The following is a 23823-nucleotide window of genomic DNA, read 5'->3' as shown; positions in this document are numbered from 1 at the left end:
GGAGCTTTAGGGCATAGGAATGGTGGGATGCAGTGTTGTTCTCTGACGGGGCCGTCTGCTGTAGGAGCCCATTGTACGCTTGCTTTTGGCGCAACGGTTTTTCTTGGACAAATGACAAGCGCTGCGGCGAGAGACTAAGTCGGCAAGGATTCAGACCAGGCCGGGACATGATTAGTGCAGGAGCTGTCCCCTAGGATCAGACGGCAGGTCGCTTAACGGCACTAGGCTCGAAAATTGCAGGGCTCATGGTGCCCTCGTGCACTCGGAGCGGGAGGAATGCATGCTACCAACCAGCCCGGTGTGTGACTTAAGTGGGGACGGTTTCTGGCTAGGCTGTTGAGGCTCCCCGGAGAGTGCTATCATTTCCGTCCGGCAGAGCATTCCCGGAATGCATCCATCCTAGCCTCAATAGCCGCCGCGGGTGCATTGCAGTTCTTTTGGTGCAACTAACACAAACGTCAGCGGCTTTATTTCCTTGTCCAAGAGGGACGACTGGGGCCATTCGCACCGCATCAGATCGATCAGTGACTTCGGTCCCATCGAATCATCGCGAGTCACTCACCGAAGCCCAGTCTCAGAGTGGAAGGTGCACAGAGTTGGGATCAAGGATTCCATCCAGAGAACCGGTTCTCTTTGTGCATCAAATCTGTTATCGGAGGTTTTCTCTTTCCAGAGGGCTTTTTGATCATGCTGACACCTAAATGTGCCGACCGTGTGTGCGGAAGGGGCCCTCATGTCGTCGGATGTGGACCACGCACAGGAGTCGATTTGTTTTGAGAATGAGTTGTGCGGATGCCCTATATCTTTCAAGTCCTCCAGGTCTCATAATACTGTGTCTGGCCGGTCGTGGCTCCGCCCCAAGAGATTTTGCAGCAACCCTCTCGGGCACACCTCTGGCTCATCCGCTTCGTTCTTGTCGAGAGTCGTCATGTCGGGCAGTTGCAATGTCTGAGATGATGTACTGCCGTTCGCGCAGGTTTGTGTGTAACGAGATAGTGCCGGGTGGACGGTCAGAAGGTCTCGCATCGAACTGAGGCGCCTGCCTGGCCGGGCATCGTCATTCTCTAGGTCTCGGACATGTTGGCCGAGAAAGCAAGGTGAGAGCTGGGTGTCTGCGGCATCCAAAGAAACCAGCAAAAGACGGCCCCTGAAAGGAATAAGACGAAACGAAGAAAAGGCTGCAGTGCCTGAATCATGGAAGCTCCACCAGCGAGACCACCCGCAACTCTAAATCATCGGAACCTGCCCGGGCACCCTAGCGTCTATTGGTGTTCAGATGGAGCATTGCAAGACCGGTCCACCAGTCTCGGGATCGCCCTTAAATGACGAGTCGGACACCACGGCTGCATGGGACGGTTCTTTTAATCCTTCAGCGATTAACCTCGACTGGGACAAATTAATCGTGGACTAGAAAGAACTTCCGAATAAGGGAGACGACATATGCTGGACAATTCGGCGAACCCGACCGAAAAGGAGAATTGGCCCGAGATGAACGGGGTATGGAAACGTGGCTCGTTACAATCTTCCTGATCATTTTTAGAATGGGATGTTCCGAAGATGATGATATTGACCCCAACCTCCGAGTCTCTACTTCGTTACTGGGAACATGGAAGGAGTCCACGTGATTGAGCTTGCCCTTGTGCTCAAGATGCCAACTCGACGACGTTCATCTATATCTATTTTCCAGATAGCTGCTCCCGCCGAGAATAATCGTAAATCATCGACCCGGCATGATCTATACGATGACTAAGCTCCACCGGAGACTCGAGATCCCCACCGCGGCGTCGTTCTCAATTCCCTCGACACTCCGCCATGGTCTACTACTTCACCTCGAACGTGGTCAGCCCAGCTGCGTTTATCTACGTCGGCAAGGACAAATTCGAAAGTATGCCGCCTAGTCCTTCGCTTCAGATCTGGTCTTCTAACGGTCCTGCCAGATGAGGGTCTCATAAAGTTCGGCTTGGAAAGCGATGTCTGGTGCGATCTGCTTTCCCTACCTTGGCCTGAAGTGTATAGCTGACCTGTCACAATAGGGTTTGTTCTTTCTCCTCTTCGTCTAATGACCTAATCGCTCTGATACGGCGCCTCGCAGTTCCACGTCGATAACCTGTCGAGTGCGCACGTCTACGTACGCCTACGCGACGGCGAAACGTGGGATAATATCCCCGAGCCGCTTCTGGAGGACTGCGCGCAGCTTACCAAGGCAAACTCCATTGAGGGTCAGTCATCTCCGACGGATAAGGGTGTTCCGGAAGGGCTCATCAGTGGTACAGGAAATAAAAAGGACAACATTACCGTCATCTACACGCCGTGGTCGAACCTTAAGAAGGATGGGTCAATGGCCACCGGCCAGGTCTCGTTCCACAACCCTAAATTAGTGAAAAAGGTGTTGGTCCGGATGCGCGAGAATCCCATCGTCAACCGGCTCAACAAGACCCGGGTCGAGAAATTCCCGGACCTCCGTGCCGAAAAGGAGGAGTGGTCGAAGAAGAAGCAGCACGATGAGCGGAAAATAAGAGAAGAGCAGAAGGCTCGAGAAAAACAGGAGAAGCGAGAGCGCGAGCAGCTGAAGTGGCAGAAGGACCATGCGTATGACGATATGTTCAGCGAGGAAAACATGGAGGCCAGCAGCAACCAGGATCGCGATGCGGACTTTCTGGACGATTTCATGTGACCATCTTTGCAATTCATCAATCGGATATATTATTTTTCATGGCTGTGCAGCGTAGTTTGTGCTGGATGTTTAGTTAGTTGGTTAACTAACTAGCTTAGTAGATGCGATTAATCATCGGCGGGAAAGGGCCACGCTAACTAAGTGTCGTGACAGCTCGACGGGGTGCCGTGTTCCTTTCCTTCCATACCTTTGCCCACCCCACTCAGCAATGGCCGACTCTGCTGCTGCCACAGGTGCGCGCTTTGCTTTTCTACCCTGGATTCCCTCTGACCCAATTAGGCCCCAAGCCGAAGAAGAACAGGAAGAACAAGAGCGCCAAGGCCAGGGCCACGCAAGACGCCTCAGCAGTCCCCAATGCCACTGTGCGTGATGGCCCTTGGGATTGTCATGTTTGACCACGCTGACCCTATCCCCCAGGACAAGCCGAATGAGTCGGACGAGGATCCCGAGGAAGACGCACCCCCCGATGCTGTCGAGCGCGACCCAGCAGAGGACAACCCGACCGACCAGCACGTCAACAACCATGACCATGAGACTCCTCACAGGGCCAATGAGCAACCGAATCTCGCCTCCGATGGCAGCGAGCCCAAAGACCGCTTTGACGCACTCGTGCGGGATCGCGATTCCTTACGCGCCGAAGTGACCGATATGCGCAAGTCGCTGGAGGAAATCCAGTCCAAGCACAGCGCCGAGATGGAGACGCTCCAGCAAAGATTGGATGATGCCGAGAGCAAGAAGGAGCAGGCCGAGACCCAGTTCCAGAAGCTGCTGGAGCGGGTGAATACGATCAAATCCCAACTGGGGGAGCGCCTCAAAGAGGATGCCGTGCGTTTGAATTGCCCCCTTGGCGGAAAAATCTGGCTCATACCATGCTACAGGAAGAATTGGCCCAGACCCGATCACAGATTGAGGAGCTCGAGGACGAGAATACAAATCTGAAGACGCAGCTTGATGATAAGACAACACAACTTTCTGCACTGACCGAGGATGCAGCCGAAAAAGAGAAGGAGCTTGCTACATTGCGGGAGCGGACAACTCTATCCCAGCAGAACTGGCTCAAGGAGAAAGACGAGCTTCTTGAGCATGAGTCCTATCTCCAGTCAGAATTCGAGCAAGCCAAGGAGGCCATGCATAATTGGGAAGTTCTGGCAATGGAGGAGCGCTCCATTCGCGAGAATCTCGGTGAGAAAGTTGCGGATTTAGAGGAGCAGGTCGGCGGGTTAAGGGATGCCTATGAGAAAGCATCCAGCGAACGCGACAGTCAGCAAGGTACGGTCGATGGCCTGCAGCGGGCGCTGCAGGAGATTCAAACGGCTCGGAAACAGGAATTACGCGAGCTCGTGGAAAGCTCCGATGCGCAGCTGGAAGAGCTTCGGAAGTCCTTGCGGGATGCTGAAAAGCAAGCTGCCGATGCCGACAAGGGTCTCCAATCCGCACAGGAAGAACTGGAGCGGGTACGGCCATTTGAGAAGGAGGTGAAGGAGAAAAATTTGCTGATTGGCAAATTGCGGCACGAAGCCGTGACGCTCAATGATCATCTCACGAAGGCCTTGCGGTTTCTCAAAAAAGGCAAGCCCGAAGACAACGTCGACCGGTGAGCGTTTTTTATTTCTTTTGGTCACATCGGCTTTTTTTGACTGATTTTGTGCAGGCACATTGTCACCAATCATCTATTACATTTTCTTGCCCTGGATCGGTCTGATCCGAAGAAGTTCCAGATCCTGCAGCTCATTGCCGCCCTTCTAGGCTGGACGGATGGTGAGTTTCCATTCCATCATCACCGGCACCCACCGCTGACCAGTCTAACAGAACAGCGTGAGCAGGCCGGTCTTGCCCGCCCGGGGACGTCGACCATGACGCTGCGCGTGTCTGGTACTCCGCATCGCACACCGAGCACGCCGTCTCTGGCGACCGATTTCATGGACAATGGGGCCTCGAGCAAGGAGACGCTGGCAGAGCTGTGGTCCAACTTCTTGGAACAAGAAGCACAGGGCGGGGATCTCAACATGATGCGACGAGGCAGCCACCCGGGGCCATCCCGGCCATAACATACGTGTACCTAGGCCGCTCTACATACTATATTTCTTGTCTCGTGAGACTTTCTTTTATGAGCGCTCTCACAGTCAGGCTCACTGAGCAAATTTCAGTACATGCTCCGACTCACTAATTCTTTGAGGCTTATTAGTACGTACAGGCATCTGAAACATCTATCTCTCACTGAGTCTAGACCTAAAGAAAACAAGCGTCAAGAAGTTTTTCCGTAAACCAAGTTTTGATAGTTCGATCAATGCCTACACTTGTTGTGTATCGTGTTACAATTTTGCTGAGAATTTGTTTAAAATTCCTTGTGGCCATATTGAAAGCTTATTTCAATCTACTGACAGTTTATATTTTGGTTTACTGCCTTGGAATTGATGTAAATGCGGCGCAAGACTTTGAATACACCATAGCCCCCAGTCCAAACGTCCCCCAATTCAACGGTCAAACACATCGCAGCTTCAACACGCGCGGTTGCCCTACTCTTTTAAGTTAAAGATTCATTCGCACCTACTTGAAACCTTGAATTCGAAGTATAAAAGCAACATGAGAAATATGATGACGATAATAGTGGTGAGTGTAGAATGGAGGAAGCCATTAGAAGGGACACCAACACTTACCACCTTCTGGTTGGCGATAACTTAGGAAGGAACTATGGAATCATTACGCGATTAGTCCCATCTGCTCTTACTCTTCTACGGGTTCTTTATCCACTAAATAAAATTCAGACAGGAAGGAAAGCTGTAGCACACTCACGACAGGGCGCCAATCCCGAAAATCTTGCATGGTGCTGCTACTTATCTTCCAAAAGGTCTGTCTCAGGAAAATAAGACCTCGAAAAAGCTACGATAACAATATTTTTACAAACTGGACTTAAATCGGGATGAAAAGACTCGCTCAGACAAAAGGGAAAAAATAAGTAACTATAAAATTCCAGCACTAGCGAATTGCGAGAATGAGAGCGCACGATCAAAAAGAAAATTTAACAAATGTCCCAGGTCTACGTCCGTGGCAAGGCTAATAGCTCAAGGGCGCTGCTGGGCTTGATATTCTATAATGATCACGCAGGGTATCAATTTAGGGCCAAACGGGACGAAGAATTAAGCCGCGGGTCGGGTGAGACACAATCCCAAGCATGGCGAGCATGGCAATCCCGAGTAGTAGTATGAAGGCTACAAAATGTAGGAATAATGATACTATATGAAAAATAAGTCCAAGAATCTAATCTGGGATGATAGAACGAAATCTCGGGAAGACCTACTGTTTATTTGCGAAACAGATAAACAAATATGTTTAGATCCCTGTGAAGTTTTATGAGGGCTTCGAGTGAAAAGAGCTGGTGGGACTGCGCTTTATTGGGATGGGTTATCTAACCGTAGTATGAACGATTCGAGCGGGATCACGGAAGAAAAATAGACTAGTCAGCTGGTGTCAGGCGGTCCTCAACTGCCGGACCTAGTTGATGTTTACACCCCGTGTATACTCACACTCGGCGATGTGTGTCACTCAGTGGTTGATTGCTTTATTTGGTAACTAAACCATTTAGTTAATCAAGGGATGTGCTCAGCTCCACTCAGGGAACATATATCGGTGAGGGATGTCGAAAAGAGGAAGCAAAGAAATGGCAGAGGATATCCATCCGGTACGAGGGTAACACGAATGTACTGGATATAGATCTTCAAGGTGCACACCGCCTTTATTATTCTGCCGGCTGTTTTCGTCCCTGGGTTGGTTTCCGCTACCGTCGGGAGTCACTCTCTCACCCTCCTTCATGCGCTGGACTCGGCGTGCTGTAATTTCCTGCTTCTCTTCTTCCCCTGTGTTTTGCGCGACTCGCTTTACATCCACAATGGCTCCCGCTACTGGTACCTTTCTCGTCTCGAACCACCGGCCAAAAAGCAAAAACTGACCTAGTGCACAAACAGTCCAGAAATTTCGCCCGGTGGTGATCTCAGGCCCCTCAGGCACGGGTAAATCGACACTGCTGAAACGCCTTTTTGCCGAGTATCCTGACAAGTTCGGGTTTTCCGTCTCGCGTGCGTCCTCTGCTCTCTCTGCTGGCCCTCCCACGAAATCCACTAACCCTAACAGACACAACCCGATCCCCCCGACCAGGTTAGCTACACCGGGAAAATGAAGTTTGATTGATTGGTTGATTGATCCCCCTATCAGGCGAACAAGATGGACGCGAGTACAATTTCACGACCAAGGAAGCCTTCCTGGACCTCGTGGCGCAGAACGGGTTCATCGAGAACGCTCAGTTTGGAGGGAATTACTACGGCACCAGTGTACAAGCTGTGAAGGATGTGGCAGATAAAAGCAGGATCTGCATTCTCGACATCGAGATGGAGGTATACACAACCCCAATGGCTCTGGCAGGAAAGGTTTGCTGATATGGTGTTCTGTTGCAGGGCGTGAAACAAGTCAAGCGCACCGATCTCAACGCGAGATTCTTATTCCTCTCGCCGCCATCCCTGGAGGAGCTGGAGCGACGACTGCGTGGCCGGGGCACGGAGTCCGAGGATAGCTTGGGGCAGCGGCTGGCGCAGGCGCGGAACGAGCTCGAATATGCGCAGCAGCCCGGGGCGCATGACAAGATCGTGGTGAATGATGATTTGGAGACGGCGTACACGGATCTGAGGGATTGGGTCGTAGACGGGGGACGGTTTGGTGCATCTGAGTAGACAATTGCACTTTGTATAGATCAGGCCGAGATTAAGAATGAGAGGTTCTTCTCATGAGTGGATAATTAAAGGAAACTAAGTACATGGAAAACCGCCAGATGCCAGGCTCACTTTTTTTGGGAAATTCTGGCAGTCAACACAAATCCTAGACAATAAGAGACAGGTCCGGTCAGAAAGGACCGGAATGAGAGGATACAAAAAACTTGGGAGAAAAACACAGGAGACGAAAAAAGGGATATCTGCAAGGGCCTGCTGGCGTCAAAGAGGACAGGAAGTTTTCGAGGAAGACAGAAGAAAGAATAGAGCCTGGAAGACCGCCGGACTACCGATTCACCGAGCACCACTCAAAAGGCAGAACTCAGTATCCGTTCATGGCGCCCCGCTGGGAGTTGCGGCTGAGCTCGCGCTCGGCCGACGGGCTGATGGGTCGGCTGCCACTGGTGTGACCCCCGCGGCGCTGCTCTCCTTCAGGGCTAGCAGTTGCTTAGCACGGAAGGTCTCGTAGTGGATCTGGCTGGTGGTCTCGACCAGGTCCTGGAGGTGAGTCCGGGTCAGGAAGTTGCGCAGGTACACAAATTCGCAGTGGGTCTCGTCTTCGACGTTGATGACACCCCAGCGGTTCTGGCGGCCGCGGACCTGCTTGCCGTCGACGACGATGGTCTTCTCGCTACCAACCACCGAGAAGGGAATGATGTCCTGCGGTCGAGTCAGCACGATTCCAGTTCGAATGGAGGAACAGATCGCACCTTGATCTGGGCATTGATCGCACGCTCCTCGTCGTCGAGCTCGTCGTTATCGTAAGGGTACATCTTCAGGTTGTGGAAGGAAAACTCCTCCTTGATCCGCTCCTTGAAGGCCTGGCGCTCCTCCAGGGTCAGGGAGTCAGCCTTGGCGATCACGGGGACGACGTTGACCACATCAGAGAGCTTCTTCAGAACGACAATATCAATCGGCTTGAGGCTACACAGTCGAGACGATTAGTCGGCTGTGCAGACTTTGGGAAACTGGGGCACTCACGCATGGCCCGAGGGCTGGATGAAGAACAAGCAGCAGTGGATACGGGTATCTTGGATGTAGCGCTCCCGCTGAGCCGTGAGCTCCTTCCGCAGGTAGGCGGAGTGCTGATCCTTGATGTACTTGACGATGGGGTCCCAGCTGGCTCCATAGTTAGTTGGGTAGTTCCCGAGTTTCAATGCGAGAAGAATAATGCATACCATCGGTCGTTGTTGACCTGGTCACCGTATCCGGGGGTGTCCACAATGTTCAGCCTCAGACGGACGCCGTTCTCCTCAATGACTAGATAATCCGTTAGATCCATTGCCCAGTTCTGGTTCCCATCGGTACATACTATGCGACACGGTCTGGATCTCGGTGGTGGAGCGAACGGGCTCGTTGGGGGTCAAGCGGCCCTTGGAGTCAATGAGGTGAGAGGCGAAGATGGTGTTGACAAGAGTGGATTTGCCCAGACCCGTCTGGCCTGTTGGGAGGAGGAGATCGGTGAGTTGGAGAAGGATAAGTGGATGGAAGCATTGGAGGGTACATACCGACACACATCACGTTGAATTGGAAGCCGCGCTTGAGCAGCTTGCGCTCGATCTGGGAGGTGATGCTGTCGAAACCGACATGGCTGTGGGGGAAGACGGTGGGCTGGTTAGCCGAAGCGGCACTCATCGCGGCGGCCATGACGGGACGGGTAGAGAAGAGAGGTGCGGTGAGGTTGGAGGTATGTAAAGGAGAATGGAGGAGAGGATGATTATTTCCCCCTGGAAGCACAAACAGTTCGGGGGGCTCAGGGGGGGCACGCGCTAGGCCCGACCGGGGTTAGTCAGACCAGCACCCGACAAACCCAGACTCTCCATCTTTCGATCTTTCCTTCTGTCCCTTCCACTCCTCTCCCTCCCCACTCCGCCGTGTCGACATGTCCGCCCGCATGCTCTCGGTCGCTGCGCCGCTGCGAGCACTGTCCGCTTCGCTCGGGCCCTGGCGCATCCTGCCCGCCGCACTGCTGCAGCCCATCTCGCTCCAGATCCCCTCGCTGGCCGACATCTGGGACTCCGTCCTCCGCGCGGTGCCGAAGAAGAAGACATCCCACATGAAGAAACGTCACCGGCAAATGGCGGGGAAGGCCTTGAAGGATGTCAAGAGCTTGAACACCTGCCCGGGCTGTGGTTCGATCAAACGCGCCCACCTCCTGTGTCCTCACTGCGTCAAGGGTATGCATCTGTGCTCGCTCCACGCGCAGAAAAGCGTCAATACTGATCCATTCCTCGTGCAGAGATCAAGCAGTCGTGGAAACAAGCCGCCTAAGATGTGAATCCCACTGGGGAAATAAAATACGACTCGTACTTTGGCTTGGATGGAGCGGTTCGCACGACCGCGGGTTGGAGAGAATACTGTACTTCTAGAATTGGGTTGTGGATATATACTGCTGCATGGCATCTGGCGTCTGGTTCTGTCGGGGAATAACGACCAACCCCCAAAATATTGGTTTGATTGTACTATGCTTCCATTGAATACCTTTGTAAATGTACACCTCAAGGCGGAAACTGGCCCGCCAACATCACTCCGCCCACCTCACCACTTCCTCCTCCTCCTCCTCTTCTTCTTCTTCCTCCCGACTCGGGTGGAACACAACATGGTAAGAGTGACTAGACCCTAAGCGCGCATGCGCCCACAGCTGATCGCGACAGTCGAAACAATATCTGTCGTGGGGCTCGGCAGACAATGGTGGGGAGACAGTCAACTCTCGGTGCCGGTTCATGACTGACTTCGTCCAGCGCACCCAATCGACATCTTCTCCCTGGCCGTGACTGACAAGCATATCCTTTCAGCCTCGGGCGCGTCATCGCTCAAGGTTCACTCCACCACCGACACCGATTTCCCGCTCGTGCAGTCCATCGACGATGCCCACAAAGTGGGCTGCCACCATATTGTAACCGACGCCAAGGGGCAACGGGCGGCCAGTGCTGGCTTTGCGGGGGACATAAAGATTTGGTGCTATCAGGAGGGCAATTGGTCCGCGGACAGTGCCATCACAGCCAGTCTGACGGCGGCGGACGCCTGGGCGATTGCCTTGTCCCAGGACGGACAGTACCTGGCCGGTGCCACGCAGGACGGACACATCAAGGTATGGGACTTGAATGCCGAGGGGACTCAAATACGCGACCATGAAACCAAAGGGAGTTTCGGTACATGTATCGACCTGGTACGTTGTGCACTCCACCTTATCCATGGTTCTCTTCCATTGACTCGTTCATGCAGTCTTCGGATGGCCGGTTCATTGCTAGCGGGCACGAAAATGGTGCCGTCTACATTTTCAGCACGGAAACCGGCCGCATGCCGTTTTCTCTATCAGGTATGCCCCGGACTTCACCGAGAGGACATGCAATGATCTAACCCGATGCAGGTCTGGTGAAGCCCGTCCGAGCGGTGTCCTTTTCGCCCGGTGGCAAGCTGCTAGCGGCAGCTGGTGATTCCAAAGTCATCGTGCTGTATGATACATCGTCCGGCGAACAAGTTGCCAACCTCTCCGGCCACTCCGCGTGGATCATGTCTCTAGCCTGGAGTCACACCGGCGAATATCTTCTCAGCGGGTTCGTCCCCAATGCCTTCTTCATTTCTGGCCATGGACTGACATCTATTCCAGATCGTTTGATGGAAAAGTCAAGGTCTGGTCAATCGACACCAAGTTATGTGTGGCTACACACTCCGAGACCGAAAAAGCACTCTGGAGCGTCAAGTGGCTCCCCAAGACAGGAAAAACCGAAGGATTTGCAACCGCCGGGGCCAACCGCAGTCTGTCTTTCTACCGGGAGGCAACTGGGGGTTGAGAAGAATCAACTACATCTGACGAAGTCCATGGACATGACTGATTGTGCATAAAACTCATGCAATTCCATAATCATCAAAACCCAAGAAAACGCTAAACTACTGCCCTCTTAATTCATCGCATCCACAAACAACTTGCGCATCCGCTTGAGAAACGCACCAAAGTCCCGATCCTCATTGACCAAATCCACCTCTCGCTCCAAGGCCTCCGCGTCCAGCTTGGGCCGCGTACGAAACACCTCGTAGTCACGACTGGCAGTGCCCAGCTCAAACCACGCCTCCGCCTCCCAGTCCTTCTCCAACAGATGACTATACACAAACTTCAACCGATCATCCCGACCAGCCCCATCAATCCGTAAACAAAGATAATCCTGCCAGAACTCCAGTTCGGGCAGGTTGAGCCGCGATTGCGCATCCAAATGCTTCGCGTGAATTTTCTGGGCCTCGAGTTTCTGATTAATCGCCTTCTGCGTCTCGGCAATCTGCTGCTTGAGCCGGTCGCGCTTCGCAAGGCGGGAGTCGCGTTCCATCGTGATGGAAGAGATGGCCGCGTGCATTTCCGCCGCCTCGGCAGCTTCTTTCTGGAGGGTTTGCTCATGGGTTTGGGATTTGAGGGTGAGAATCTCGATGTCTCGCTGGCGCATCCGCTCGTCCTCTGGAAATGGCGCGTCAATCTTTGTCTCTCTCCTCGCTCAGGGCATGAGGGCGACCTACCTTGCAGTTCGGCGAGATTGATGTGGAATTGATTTCGCTCCTCCAATACCTGCTTTCGGCCACGCTCGATGAAGGCGTCGAATTTGGCGGTAAACTGGGCCATGCGGTTGCGCAGGTCCTCGAAGCCGAAGTTGATGCTGGGAAGCGAGTCGGCCATTGATGGCGCGTCGGCTGAGGCGAGCGGGGGGCGCATGCCGCTCGTGGAGAGCGATGGTTCGAAGGAGGCCATATTGCAGACAGCAATCCGGGTGACTGTGGTGTTGGTGGTGAAGATGGAGAGTGACAAGAGAGAAGCAACGCGGTGTTGTTGCGGCGCAACGGGGGTAACGGGGTCCTTATCGATAAGCGGGAAAATTAACCCTCGAGTCTGAACACTTCAACCATCCTCTTCCTTCTGGACCGTCATCATGCCGCGTATATACTACTACTGAGGCTCTGTCGCTCTGCATTTTCGATATGCTTTATCCGCCTCTCGCGAAAATCCGACTGCGATCCGATGGATGAACATTCCAGCAGTGCTCTGCATTATGGGCACTTGGGACGAGCAGTCTACCTCCAAGAGGTCCAGTCATGGTCTTTTTCGCGCACTCTGGCGAGGCGTAAGCCATTTCGGTCCTTGGAAGCCAGTGTGCGCGACGCTAACGTTTATGTAGCTACCGTGATCTCGTACACCGGAGAGACCAAGACACGAGTGCCATCGTCACGGCGGGCTCCCGAGCAGATACTCTCTCGACCGCGCAGAGTGAACCGGAATATCATCCCCCAGACGCACTCCGATCTGGCTGTAGCCTGGTCCTCAACTACCACTACTCGCGAGGAGGCCATCTCTAGAGTGGTTACGACAGCCACGGACAACTACGACCCTCTGGTCTCCTCAACCCTCGATGTCGGTCATGCCGTGGATTATCGAAGCGAAGAATCGAGCCACCGCCAGGTTCCAATCGCCATAGCCATCTCCGGAGAATGTGGGAACTCCGTCTTCCTTTCACGAATGGTGGAAGATATCGAGGTCCTGAAGCGCGAGCGACTGGAGATGCGCGTCCCATCCCTCAGCGGGTCAGACACCACTGAGTGGTCAAAAGGCGGCGCGCCTATTCGTCAAGTCTGCTTTGCACGATCAATCGACGAGAAGGCCACCTGGATGGCCGTGCGCCTCGCAGAGTCGACCGTCATCTTTCACCCGCTATATCACCGCGACCCAGTGCCCATGCACATACATGGCGGCTATCCAGCAGAAAGCAACATGCCTCTACGCAATACCCGACTTGATGCCAATCCCGTCTCGGAGGTCTCAATATCGGTCACCGGCGGTTTCGCCCATGCCGATGTGACCTTTAATCCTTGGTACCAGAAGCAATTCGCTCTCGTTGATACCCAGGGAAATTGGAGTGTTTGGGAGATCAAAGGGCGCCAGCGACGAGGAGGGAGGACTTTACCTGTTACCTTTATTAAGTCAGGGTCGTTACCACCCTTGTCAGACTACAAAGACAGTCCCAATTGTCCTCGGCATGATGGATGGGCGTCGATTGAGTGGATTGGTGATGTGTGGTCGCTCCTTGTCTCCGATCGCAGGTGCACCACGATCTATCGAATGGAGGGCGAACAAATTCGTTCAAGAGCAGTAGAACTAGGGCTGTCAAAGAAGTCCGAGTGGGTGCTGGATGTGCAAAGAAGCCCCCAAAATCCTTCCCAGTTCTTTGTACTCACGACTTCTCGGGTGCTGTGGTTTGATATTGCCACGACTATGTTACCAGAAGAAGAGGATTCACCACCCTCTATACAGCCTCGCCTTGCCTGGCGCCATTTTCGAGACTCAGAGGACACGACACTGCGTCTCTGCGACGTGCTGATGGACCGCGGTAATTTTTTCTCTCTGTCGACTGAGATTGCAGACTAAAAGTGCTGATACGTCTCCTGCCAGATTTATATCTCATTCTATACTCCCGGATTACTGAGCTGGTCCAAGTGTATTCCTGTCCAAGTCCAGTGGAAGGAGAAACAGAGCCAGTATCCGTGCCGGATCCCGTCTTATTGCAAATGCCGTCTCCCGAGGACAATCAGCACTACTCTACCTTGGTGTTCAGAGAAGTTGCTCATACTCCGGGCCCGATGAGCCGAACAGGCTACGATCCTGATTTACGGCTCTTCAAGCTTTTCTGGGCGGACCAACATCTTGCTCTTCATGAGTCGCTTTTCACGAGCCCTAGAGGGATTACGGACAATGACGATATGTACTCTGAGCGTGATGTGCTCCGGATAAAGAGACGCCATCCTGGAGCTCAGCGAAAACAACAAAATATTGACGATGATGAGTTTGTGGTTGATGACTGGGACGAATCTGTGGCTCCTTTCGGCAGCCGTCCACAGCTCACCGCTCACCGAATGCTCTTCGACCCCAGTCTCCATGAGTCTCGGAATTTAGTGCCAATCTATGAAGTTGCAGCGGGAAAGGCGGCAGCAGGTGTTACCAATGAGGACCATGAGGGACCACAAAACAAAACCTTTAGCCAGTTACTTGAGAATTTCCCGAATCGGGTTATACATGAGGCCGTGAGGGATGAGGGGCGAGGTGAAACGATGTAAGCCAGCTCTACAGACTCTCCGGAGGATATCATGCTAATCAGTGCCAGGCTTGAGCTCAACGATGGAAGTCCCTTGATTAACGACATCGATGAGAATGCTCGGGATCTTGAACGTCTCATCTCAACACTGGTGCCTCAGACGGCTGATGATGAGACTCAACGCCATTTCATGATTTTACCGCAGAGGTTTTCGAACCTGTTCGTTGGCCTACCCACCGGCACACGGGAGGAGTTTTCCAATTTGGATCTCTTGAAGTCGTATGATGAACTGGTCCATGACTGGCTATCCAGTCTCTCCCAGAACATCCCCGTACGAACAAGAATCATGAAAGAAAAGATCGTCCGTGGAATCGTGACTGATCTCCTCCTATCACGCCTCATCCTGGTGTCCAATAACCCAATCCCTCTACCATCCGGCCGTAAGACTCAGGCCAGCGAAGAAGAATCGGCGACATCACAAGTTGAACCTTCTAGCCAGGGCACGACGCCCGGTCTACTGAGTCCAATGGCAGACCATGAACCAGCAACCCCACAAAACGAAGCCCCACGCGAGCAGCCAGAAGCCTCAGTTCCTATCTACAGTAGCCTCTCCTCATTCACGACTCTCGACACCCCACGTTCGATGCCTCCGAACGTGGCAACCCTCCTTTCGCACTGGCAGCCTGGAAGCGACCCGGCCGACTACACCTGGACCCGGACCACCCAGATGCTGGAGGAAGAGATGTCCCAACGGACATCGCGGGCCTCCACCCCCAAGAACCGGCTGCGCAAGAAACGGTCGCAATCACAATCACAACAGGACATGGCCCCGGCTGCCTCGTCCCAGCCCACCCCTTCGGCGGTGCGGACGGTGCGCAGCTGGGGCACGCAGGGGGAAAGCGAGGCGCCACAGCTGCTGAGCAGTCAGCCGACACTCGACGAGCCGATGACACAGATTGAGCGCGGGCATTTCGGAGGGCGTGAGGCCAGCACCAAAGCGAAGAAAAAGAAGAAGAGAGCGGCGGGATTCTAGTCAGGCATTTTGGCCGCTGTATTGTACATAAACAAAAAAGCATTTAAGGCGTTACCATTCATTACCTATAAGTATTTTTAATTAAGGAGTCCCACGGAGGCCAATCGCAAAAAGGGCTCAAGAAAGGGATAGATGGCATTACAAATGTGCCTGTCTCCGTTGTTTATAATCACCTCACCTCTCTTATTATTCCGCCCCGTGCTGATCTCCCTCATCCCACCTTCTCTTTCACCCGCAACCAACAATCAACCCCATAACATGTCGGACCACACGTACAAGTTTAACGTGACTATGACCTGCGGCGGCTGCTCCGGCGCCGTGGAGCGCGTGCTGAAGAAGCTGGACGGTAAGCAAGCACCGCGTTTGTCAGCCAGCAGCGGCAGTTGACTTTCGGTGTAGGCGTCAAGGAATTCGACGTCAGTCTCGAGTCTCAAACTGCGACCGTTAACACCGGGCCGGATGTGTCCTATGAGACAGTGCTGGAGAAGATCAAGAAGACGGGGAAGACGGTGAATAGTGGCGAGGCGGATGGGCAGGAGATGGCTGTTTGAGTCGGCACCGGACTGGCAAAAAAGACACAAAGGAAAGCTCCGCTGCAGTTGGCAGCATATACGGGTTATAGAGAGAAGGTCTATGGTTGACTCCAGCCTACGGGCTCTGATGAATACATGAATGATACATGATGGACAGATAGAAATGCCAACGACTGGCAGTCGGCAATGATACTCAATCAAAGGAATATGTAACGCCAATAGTCCGGAATGCAGATGGGGTATGAACGGACTATGTAGGTACTCAAAATACCGCGAAAATGCAACACACAACAACAACAACAAACATCCCGACAAACATCCCGACAAACTTCAATCCACGATCACGACAGATCTTCCATCGGAAACAGAGTAGGCGGGGGTATGCGGTTCGACTCGTTGGACATAGACAGGGCGGTCTTGCTCCAGGATCTGAGAAGAGCGAGGAGGATCGTGGAAGTGCCTGCGCATGTATTAGTTCGTCTCGACTGATTTTCTCTCATCCATGTCGAACAAAAGCCACGGGTTACTCCCATGCTGGTGGCTTACCGAGCAGAAGTGACACCCGGTCGTCGTTCATGATACCCCGAAGGAGGTTGGTCCGTAGCAGTTGTCACTGCACGAAGGATAGGAGGATCATGAGCACTGCGTACCACCCGGGAACCCGTAGACACTCGGCCATGTGGATCAGAAACAACCCGGGTTTGGGGTGGATCTTTTGCATCAGAGGCAGCGACCCTAGCACGGCCAGGCTGATCACTGATTTCATGTCCTGGACGGTGCTCAACATATTCAAACGGATCCGGATCGCGGATATCAATGGGGCGGACAAAGTCTTCTGCGTAGATGTGTCTGTTTGGGGGGTTTTCATTGCGCACAGGGAGTGCGTCATCAATGTAGGCTCGGTGTGAGGAGATCCACGGCTGTTCAACAAAAGAGACATGGCCGACATGGGGACTACGATCATCATAGTAAGCACGGCGTGCACCTGCCTCCGGGGCAGCCCTAATAGTGTGGCCATCTCCGGGCGCAAAGTAACCAGGCTGGAGGGGATGGACGGAGATAAGCTGTGCATCACTGAAATGCTTCCGCTCCAGCGTCGGCCCGGCATCTGGATTGACTCGCAGAGCATAAGGGTCCAGATTCCTCTCCGACAAGTGTCCTACAGCATGAGTCTGCTTCACTGGTAGGTGATCTCGGCGCATCTGATGCCTATCCTGTGGAGGCATGGCTTCAACCTGGCGATATTGATCTCCAGGAAGACTTTTAGAAACAGGAGGTAGAACGGGTCTCGCATTTCGAGGATCCGGACGTGGGTCGTGATGAGGTACAACCCCATGATTCGCCAATCGCCTTCTTTTGGAGATTTGATCTCTGTTATCATCTAATGCAACAAGGTTGTCCTGATGGAAAGCTAGTCCGTGGGAACGGGACGGTGTTTCTGAACGAAGGGACAATACACCAGACATCCTCTTCGTCAGGTAGTCCAGTCGGCCATCACTGCGCCTGGTTTCCAGGGGCCAAGGAGTTTCAATCGAGGGCAGCACACAGTCCTGGGGATTCAACGCGGGTCTTGCATGATGGAAATTGGCAGACTGTGGCCGAAGGCCAGATTGGAGCTCGCTACCCTGGAGCTGTTCATTGGGACCGCTCACAAATACGGGTGCATTCGTTCTGTCGTCCAACCGAAGTGGCAATCTCTCCGGTCGAGAACCTGGAGCCCTTTTGGAGGCAACGTCGTCTGACAAGTAGTGGCGGGCGACCTCATTCAAAGTATGAGGTTTGTGGGCATTCTTGTGAGTTAGTGCATTCCTCTTTCCCGGAGACCCGTAATTTGGGGGATTTCGTTGACCGTCCACAGAGATATATGCCTCCTGAGTACTCACACGATTTTCCACTTCCTGTCGGTCCATGGCTGGAGCAGGTAGCAGTCTCTGTGCCCGACTGTGAACCGGTCCTGGATCTGGAATAATCCGGGTTGAAGCTTTGGCATCGTTCCGGTGCCTAGTGGGACCTACTGTTTCCTGGGCAGTAACTTGCCGAGTGTCATATAGCCGTGTCCGATGCTCGGCCGGAGCAATTTTGACCTGTTCAGTACTACGTGCCCCGGCACGATAGCGGTTGAGGGCAGAGTCCCATGCTTGGTATCTACTAAAGCCTCGACGGTCGACGGCATCTTTTGCCGGTACCCTTGTAACAAACCGGAAACCAGGAGGTGCTTCCTCGTCTGACAGTTCCCGCAAAGGATCCAAGGTAGGTTTCACGGTGGAAGCGGACTGGGGCTGAATCTCGTGGATCCGAGCATTTCTGGAAAGGATTTCGACACTGTAGTCCCGATTACCGGGTCGACGAGAAACCTCTTCCTCCATTTCACTGTCTTCGTCATCTGAGATGACGATCACCTCGCGGAAAACATCCTCGAGGACGGTCCGACCGTTCTCATCATCCCCGCGCCATTCCACAAGCTTGGCTAGAGTAGGTTGCTCCACGGAGGTTCGAGCCTCTTGAAACGAGGTGGTCTTCAGGAGGGAATCGTAAGCGGTGTAAATGTGACGGATGTGCGCAACTACGGCGAGCTGGGCTCTGCGAGCTAGAGGCAATTCGGCTGCTGTTCCCACTTTGCCTTGACCCTGGCCACCACCGATATTAGAGACGTCAAAGCTGCAGGGAACTCTCACCGACGCACCTTTTGAAACGCGGTTTTGATGATCTGGTTGAGGTCGTTGGCCGGGATGTTGGGGAAAAGATCTTTCAGAACATCTCGTGCCTCCGTATTGAGAGTGATTTGAGAAACAGAAACGTCGGAGTCAGCTCGCTTGCGGTCTTTCGCCTTACCCATTGTTTGCAGTGGAAACGCCTTTCCGGAGGTCGTAAGATGCATTCCCAGTTCTAGGCAGGCGGCCGCAACAACGGTGCTCGGGAAATGGTATCCTATTCGGTGGACATGCTGCGACAAGCCGTGGGTGTTGTGATGTGGGGTGGTCTAACGGCGCAGAAGATGAGCAGCATCCCAGAAGCAAAATGATCTTGTGTCTTACCGTGACCGCGAGGATTTTGAGGGCCTCTTTTCGACATCGTTCCTTACAGGCCGTGGTGAGATGCGGGTTGCCCGCAGGAATGAAGGTGTAGCCCGGGGGTGCTTTGGCTTCGAATGAGATCTGTTGGTGTTTGTTCAGCATGGCCCGCACGAACCGAGACCCAACAAGAGCATACCACACTCAGAAGCTTTCTCTTTTCCTGGGTCACCGACTCCAGGATGACTTTGTGCTTTCGGACCCTCCTTTGGGCTGCCCGACTGGGAGCGCGCCGGGCCCGCGCCGACGCGCCTCGCAGCACTCTCGCCATTTTTGCTCCGGTCGGGTCTAGCCAGACCGACGAGGATGTGGCATCAATACATGATGACACTGGTATGCTGATGGCAGCGTAAAAGAGGAAGTTGGGCAAAGTAAACGAGGGGTGGAGGGAAGCGATGCAAAAGACGGTGGGGGAAGAAAGACGAGAGGAAAGTCCACTGATAAGATACGAAACTAAGTTCATTGTTGGCGGCCCAAACCCAGTGACCAACTAACTCCCTCCGGCCCGATCAGGTTTAGCTTCCCTCCTGCTCGTCCGGAGTGTTGCTTCTGGTAGCTGGCGACCACCACCACGAATCATGCCCAGTAGTCCCCTGCTGGACCAGCGAGCTGTGCTACATGCATACCATCACCTCTTCCGCCAGGCATTGAAGGCCATCCGTTATTCGGTCCCCGGCCGCCATGTCCTACGCACCACGATGCGCAACAGCTTTCGCTCCTCCTCGGTCGAGGATTTTGATCCCACCAGAATTGCCAACACCCTCCTCTTCCTCGAACGAGCGACCAAGACCACGGGGCTGGAGCACAAGATTGTGAAAAATATCTTGTTTTGCAGATACTGGGAGCTGCCTGGGGCCCGCAGAGAGTCGAAAGTGTAAGTGCCGTCTCTGCATGGCAGCCCAATGGTGGGGACAGGTGCCTGACCCTTTTTAGCTTGCGAAGCCTAGGGCTCGGGAACTCGGAACATTCGTTGCGGAAAAGCGCCTATGAGCAGCTCAACTCGACCCTGGAGCTCCTGAACCAGAGCTTGGGGACGTGTCTAAGGTGATGAACCCGTTGGCATACGTTTGACTGGAATCGCGCTGGTTCTGTCTGACTACGAATGGTGACGAAAATGTTCTTGTTGGACTTCGTCTTGGGCACGTAGTCTCGTGTGACAAAGCAGTTTCCCCAAATGGGTTATGCCCACACGATGTGTCCGACATGGAAGACCAATGAATGGTTCGGGAAGGATGAACGAGTACGACTACACGGGCTACCTTGTTCTTCTCGATCACCTCCGTCAGCCCAAGGTCGGCTTTACGAATGTACCACCAGGGGAACTTGAATAATATTGGCAATACAAGTGCTGATCGCCCGAGGGGGTCATTGTCACAAGAGGAAGACCTCCGTCCCTCGCACCAACGCCATCACAGCCCTGATTGTGATTGGGCTAGTCTTCCCTCCTTCGAATTCAAACGTTCGTTCCTGTGATACCGTGATTCAGCGCCATTCCGCAACCCCGTCGAGGGGTTCGCCTTACTTTTCGTTCGCCCAATTCATGGCCGCAAAGGCGATGATAAACGGAGGCACCACGTATAAGACCTGATGTCTGAATCGACGGAACATGTTGAAGATGGCTGCGTGTAGCGCGCCAGCCATCGGCCGCTGCCTGTTCGGCGAGAGAGCGTAGCTCGCAATACGCTGAGGGCTGGGCAGGACTGCAGGGGTTGGACGTCATTCCAGATGGTCTCTACTTTGGGTCTTGTTGGCATTACCTTGGTTTCCCGGCGGACCCATCCACCTGGTGTAGTTTAGAGACGAGATCTTTCCAGACCATGATAATGAACTTACCATCCATTCTTAGGATCGTTGCGGCCAACCATGATGGACACAATAAAATCCACTTGCAAATAAATGTAATGAAACCGGAATCGACACTGCCAGCTACCGCCCTTTTATATCTCCATGCTCGATCTCTCTGCTCGTAAAATGCCCCATCGTAAACGAGCGGGCCAATCAGGCGCATCCCCGGTACGAGCGGGCCGCCGTCGATCATGTTTTATCGAGTGAAGCGGTGATAGAACCAACTTACCGGGCATACTGGGGTACAAGTAAAGAGAGAGATCGTTCCAATCTGTATACATCCTGCATAGCCTACTGTCTGTCTCAGCTCTGGCAAGGGTTAACACCATCCGGTGCCCCAGCCCATGTGATGCTGATTCAGCAGCCCCGAAACGTCACATGTCCCTGTGCTGCAGCAACAAACAGCCCACGACAACTTCTTGCGTTATGCAATCCCCATTGCGGACTGCCATCGGCCCTTCATGAGCAGCTTACTCTCGACGCTGCTGATAGAACTTGGATTCCGCCAACCCCACCCTCCTTCCCGGCCAGCCTCCCCTCGCCCGCATGTCACCAACGACCTGACCGACCCTCCGTCGAGCACCCCGCAAAAGAACTCTTCCTCGAGCGAGACTGAAGAAAAACAAATCCCCCAACCAAGCCAAGACTGCCCGGGGCGAGAATCGAGGATCGGAGATGCACGTTGCCTGCATGGCTCTGCATTCCTCCCAGCCCTACCGAAAGATATGGATGGACGGAATTTAGAACAAGGGTCGACCGGACGGCCTAGAGTTATACCGGCTGCTACAGGAAACCCCGGCGGTACACGAGGTGATTCCCACATGACCATCGACCCGAGTTCTGAACAGCCCCGAGCTGCGCATCCTAGCGAGTCTGCGCAAAATGGCACATCAGGGCCAATACCTCTTCCCGGAAGTGAATCAGTGTCCGGCAATGACGTGATGCTGGACGAGATGGGGCAGCTGTCGCTTCCTGCAGACGATGGAATGGGTACGCTACGGAAGAAGATCCACGCAATCAGAGATCTGGAACTCAGCAACCCGGAGAAAGCTCGCATGGTCCATGATTTGATGACAGAGAATTATAATTCTTCCCGAGAAACCTTCCCAACCCACTCAGTGCTATTGTCTCCGCCGCCAAGTCCAGCGAAGCCGGAGCGACCCAACGCCTCGACGATTCGCTGGAGCTGGCAGTCCTTGGACCCCAATTCGACGACCCCCACAGGTACAGAATCGGTCCTTGAAAGCCCCTTCTCCCTCACTGCCGAGGATTTGCAGCCCACGTTAGCACCCAAGGCTGAGCCTGAATCTCCAGCCGGCGAAACCGGCGAAGCATGCCCCGAGGATGATACCGAAGAATTGGAAGATGCATGTCTGGGGTGTCCGCACTACAAACGAAATGTCAAGTTGCAATGTTTCACCTGCAAGAAGTGGTATACCTGCCGGTTCTGCCATGATGAGGTCGAAGAACATCATCTCATCCGCCGAGAAACTGAAAATATGCTATGCATGCTCTGTGGACACGCCCAACCAGCGGCGCAGAATTGTAGAAAATGCGGCGAGCAAACTGCGCAGTACTACTGCGATATTTGCAAGCTGTGGGACAATGACAGCAAGAAGAGCATTTACCACTGCAGCGATTGTGGTATATGTCGGATTGGACAGGGTCTCGGCAAGGATTTCTTCCATTGCAAGGTAAGTTTCAGGGAATTTGTATTTTGTGTGATGCTAACTAGAGATTAGAGATGTTGCGTCTGCCTGCCGATCTCAATTGAGACCACTCATCGGTGCATTGAACGGTCTACCCAGTGCGATTGCCCGATCTGTGGGGACTATATGTTCACTTCTCCGGAAACCGTGGTTGTCATGCGATGCGGCCATAGCATTCACTCCAAATGCCTTTCCGAATACTCCAAGAGCTCTTTCCGGTGTCCAATATGCAGCAAGACCATCACGAACATGGAATCAACGTTTCGCAACTTGGACCGCACCATCGAGGGCCAACCTATGCCTGTTGAGTTCAAGGATACTAGAAGTCTCATCTACTGCAATGACTGCGGCGTGAAGTCGGTTGTCAAGTACCATTGGTTGGGCTTGAAATGTGACTTGTAAGTGCAATTTCCTGAATCCCAACAGAATACAGCTGATTGAGCTCAGGTGCGAGTCATATAATACGGCGCAACACAGACTTCTGCAGGGGGACATGTCAGAGTCCACTGAGGAGGAAGAAGGCATTGGCAGCCTACCTCCTCGAACCCGAGCATCATCTTTCAACGCGAATGATGAATCAGTATCCTCATCGCTTGCAGCATTGCGCCTCAACGCGACCTCGGTCCCAAGCTCGCATCTCGGACCACGGCTATCCGCGGGTCCTGACGGGCAATTTTCGTCCTACAGCATTACACGAGACCGTGCCATTTCGCCTGTAGTCACGAACTACTTTGGTCTGCCATCTGAACGTGAATCCGAGAAACCTTCCTCCTTGCCATTCTTTGGAGGTCTGTCGAGGACTGCTAGCGAAAATGACTATGGCGCACTGAACTTCTTGAGCAAGAAGCTCAGATATCGGTATGGGTTCCTTGGTGGTGAATCGCAACCGGCGGATGAGAAATCAGAAAAGTCAGCCACCGACGGCGAGGAGGACGGTAGTGAATCGTCCGATGTTGGATCAGATGGCAGCCGGGATGACGATGACGAGGAAGACCAAGATGACGAGGACGAAATCGACATCTTTGGTCATCGATGAGATGAAGCGTTCTCGAGTCTGCGTATGCGTATTGTCGCCTGGAGCAAATTCTTTATTGCTGTGGATCAGCTGGGCCTGATTATTCGGCCATTAAACAC

The 23823-nt window shown here is 53.4% G+C and overlaps 12 protein-coding genes across 12 annotated transcripts; 8 read left to right on the top strand and 4 right to left on the bottom strand.

Annotated features, from left to right (window-relative positions):
* Nucleotides 1–1812: 1812 nt before the first annotated feature.
* N7474_010191 (uncharacterized protein) lies at nucleotides 1813–2674 on the top strand (the record flags this gene model as incomplete). Its single annotated transcript, XM_057201601.1, has 3 exons — nucleotides 1813–1885; nucleotides 1938–2008; nucleotides 2093–2674. 3 exons carry the CDS (start codon nucleotides 1813–1815, stop codon nucleotides 2672–2674), a joined length of 726 nt encoding a protein of 241 aa, XP_057049588.1.
* A 387-nt stretch (nucleotides 2675–3061) lies between these two features.
* Nucleotides 3062–4722, top strand: N7474_010190 (putative Golgi matrix protein; the record flags this gene model as incomplete). Its single annotated transcript, XM_057201600.1, has 3 exons — nucleotides 3062–3499; nucleotides 3580–4268; nucleotides 4326–4722. 3 exons carry the CDS (start codon nucleotides 3062–3064, stop codon nucleotides 4720–4722), a joined length of 1524 nt encoding a protein of 507 aa, XP_057049587.1.
* Nucleotides 4723–6560: 1838 nt separating this feature from the next.
* Nucleotides 6561–7395, top strand: N7474_010189 (guanylate kinase; the record flags this gene model as incomplete). Its single annotated transcript, XM_057201599.1, has 5 exons — nucleotides 6561–6576; nucleotides 6637–6747; nucleotides 6803–6826; nucleotides 6884–7062; nucleotides 7123–7395. 5 exons carry the CDS (start codon nucleotides 6561–6563, stop codon nucleotides 7393–7395), a joined length of 603 nt encoding a protein of 200 aa, XP_057049586.1.
* A 369-nt stretch (nucleotides 7396–7764) lies between these two features.
* Nucleotides 7765–9078, bottom strand: aspD (septin aspD; the record flags this gene model as incomplete). Its single annotated transcript, XM_057201598.1, has 6 exons — nucleotides 7765–8091; nucleotides 8142–8355; nucleotides 8413–8550; nucleotides 8610–8691; nucleotides 8744–8872; nucleotides 8940–9078. 6 exons carry the CDS (start codon nucleotides 9076–9078, stop codon nucleotides 7765–7767), a joined length of 1029 nt encoding a protein of 342 aa, XP_057049585.1.
* A 235-nt stretch (nucleotides 9079–9313) lies between these two features.
* Nucleotides 9314–11225, top strand: N7474_010187 (SKI complex subunit WD repeat protein SKI8; the record flags this gene model as incomplete). Its single annotated transcript, XM_057201597.1, has 5 exons — nucleotides 9314–9608; nucleotides 10173–10600; nucleotides 10657–10750; nucleotides 10802–10988; nucleotides 11042–11225. The coding sequence occupies 5 exons, from the start codon at nucleotides 9314–9316 to the stop codon at nucleotides 11223–11225; spliced, it is 1188 nt and encodes a 395-aa protein (XP_057049584.1).
* Nucleotides 11226–11333: 108 nt separating this feature from the next.
* On the bottom strand, nucleotides 11334–12166 carry N7474_010186 (kinetochore Spc25 family protein; the record flags this gene model as incomplete). Its single annotated transcript, XM_057201596.1, has 2 exons — nucleotides 11334–11878; nucleotides 11938–12166. The coding sequence occupies 2 exons, from the start codon at nucleotides 12164–12166 to the stop codon at nucleotides 11334–11336; spliced, it is 774 nt and encodes a 257-aa protein (XP_057049583.1).
* A 267-nt stretch (nucleotides 12167–12433) lies between these two features.
* Nucleotides 12434–15531, top strand: N7474_010185 (uncharacterized protein; the record flags this gene model as incomplete). The annotated part of the gene is made up of 4 exons (XM_057201595.1): nucleotides 12434–12536; nucleotides 12591–13796; nucleotides 13859–14516; nucleotides 14568–15531. 4 exons carry the CDS (start codon nucleotides 12434–12436, stop codon nucleotides 15529–15531), a joined length of 2931 nt encoding a protein of 976 aa, XP_057049582.1.
* Nucleotides 15532–15789: 258 nt separating this feature from the next.
* Nucleotides 15790–16082, top strand: N7474_010184 (copper metallochaperone ATX1; the record flags this gene model as incomplete). The annotated part of the gene is made up of 2 exons (XM_057201594.1): nucleotides 15790–15877; nucleotides 15931–16082. The coding sequence occupies 2 exons, from the start codon at nucleotides 15790–15792 to the stop codon at nucleotides 16080–16082; spliced, it is 240 nt and encodes a 79-aa protein (XP_057049581.1).
* A 312-nt stretch (nucleotides 16083–16394) lies between these two features.
* Nucleotides 16395–19406, bottom strand: N7474_010183 (DUF2293 domain-containing protein; the record flags this gene model as incomplete). Its single annotated transcript, XM_057201593.1, has 5 exons — nucleotides 16395–16524; nucleotides 16611–18691; nucleotides 18748–19044; nucleotides 19100–19219; nucleotides 19275–19406. 5 exons carry the CDS (start codon nucleotides 19404–19406, stop codon nucleotides 16395–16397), a joined length of 2760 nt encoding a protein of 919 aa, XP_057049580.1.
* Nucleotides 19407–19713: 307 nt separating this feature from the next.
* On the top strand, nucleotides 19714–20183 carry N7474_010182 (uncharacterized protein; the record flags this gene model as incomplete). Its single annotated transcript, XM_057201592.1, has 2 exons — nucleotides 19714–20009; nucleotides 20069–20183. 2 exons carry the CDS (start codon nucleotides 19714–19716, stop codon nucleotides 20181–20183), a joined length of 411 nt encoding a protein of 136 aa, XP_057049579.1.
* Nucleotides 20184–20653: 470 nt separating this feature from the next.
* Nucleotides 20654–21000, bottom strand: N7474_010181 (cytochrome b-c1 complex subunit 8; the record flags this gene model as incomplete). The annotated part of the gene is made up of 2 exons (XM_057201591.1): nucleotides 20654–20825; nucleotides 20969–21000. 2 exons carry the CDS (start codon nucleotides 20998–21000, stop codon nucleotides 20654–20656), a joined length of 204 nt encoding a protein of 67 aa, XP_057049578.1.
* A 441-nt stretch (nucleotides 21001–21441) lies between these two features.
* On the top strand, nucleotides 21442–23725 carry N7474_010180 (RING finger and CHY zinc finger domain-containing protein; the record flags this gene model as incomplete). Its single annotated transcript, XM_057201590.1, has 3 exons — nucleotides 21442–22674; nucleotides 22723–23087; nucleotides 23137–23725. 3 exons carry the CDS (start codon nucleotides 21442–21444, stop codon nucleotides 23723–23725), a joined length of 2187 nt encoding a protein of 728 aa, XP_057049577.1.
* Nucleotides 23726–23823: the final 98 nt, after the last annotated feature.

This window comes from Penicillium riverlandense (genome assembly GCF_028828495.1).
Source record: "Penicillium riverlandense strain IBT 135883 chromosome Unknown utg000008l_segment0_segment0, whole genome shotgun sequence".
Taxonomy (NCBI): domain Eukaryota; kingdom Fungi; phylum Ascomycota; class Eurotiomycetes; order Eurotiales; family Aspergillaceae; genus Penicillium; species Penicillium riverlandense.
The sequence above is the reverse complement of the archived record's forward strand: the minus strand, read 5'-3'. Positions and strand labels throughout refer to the sequence as shown.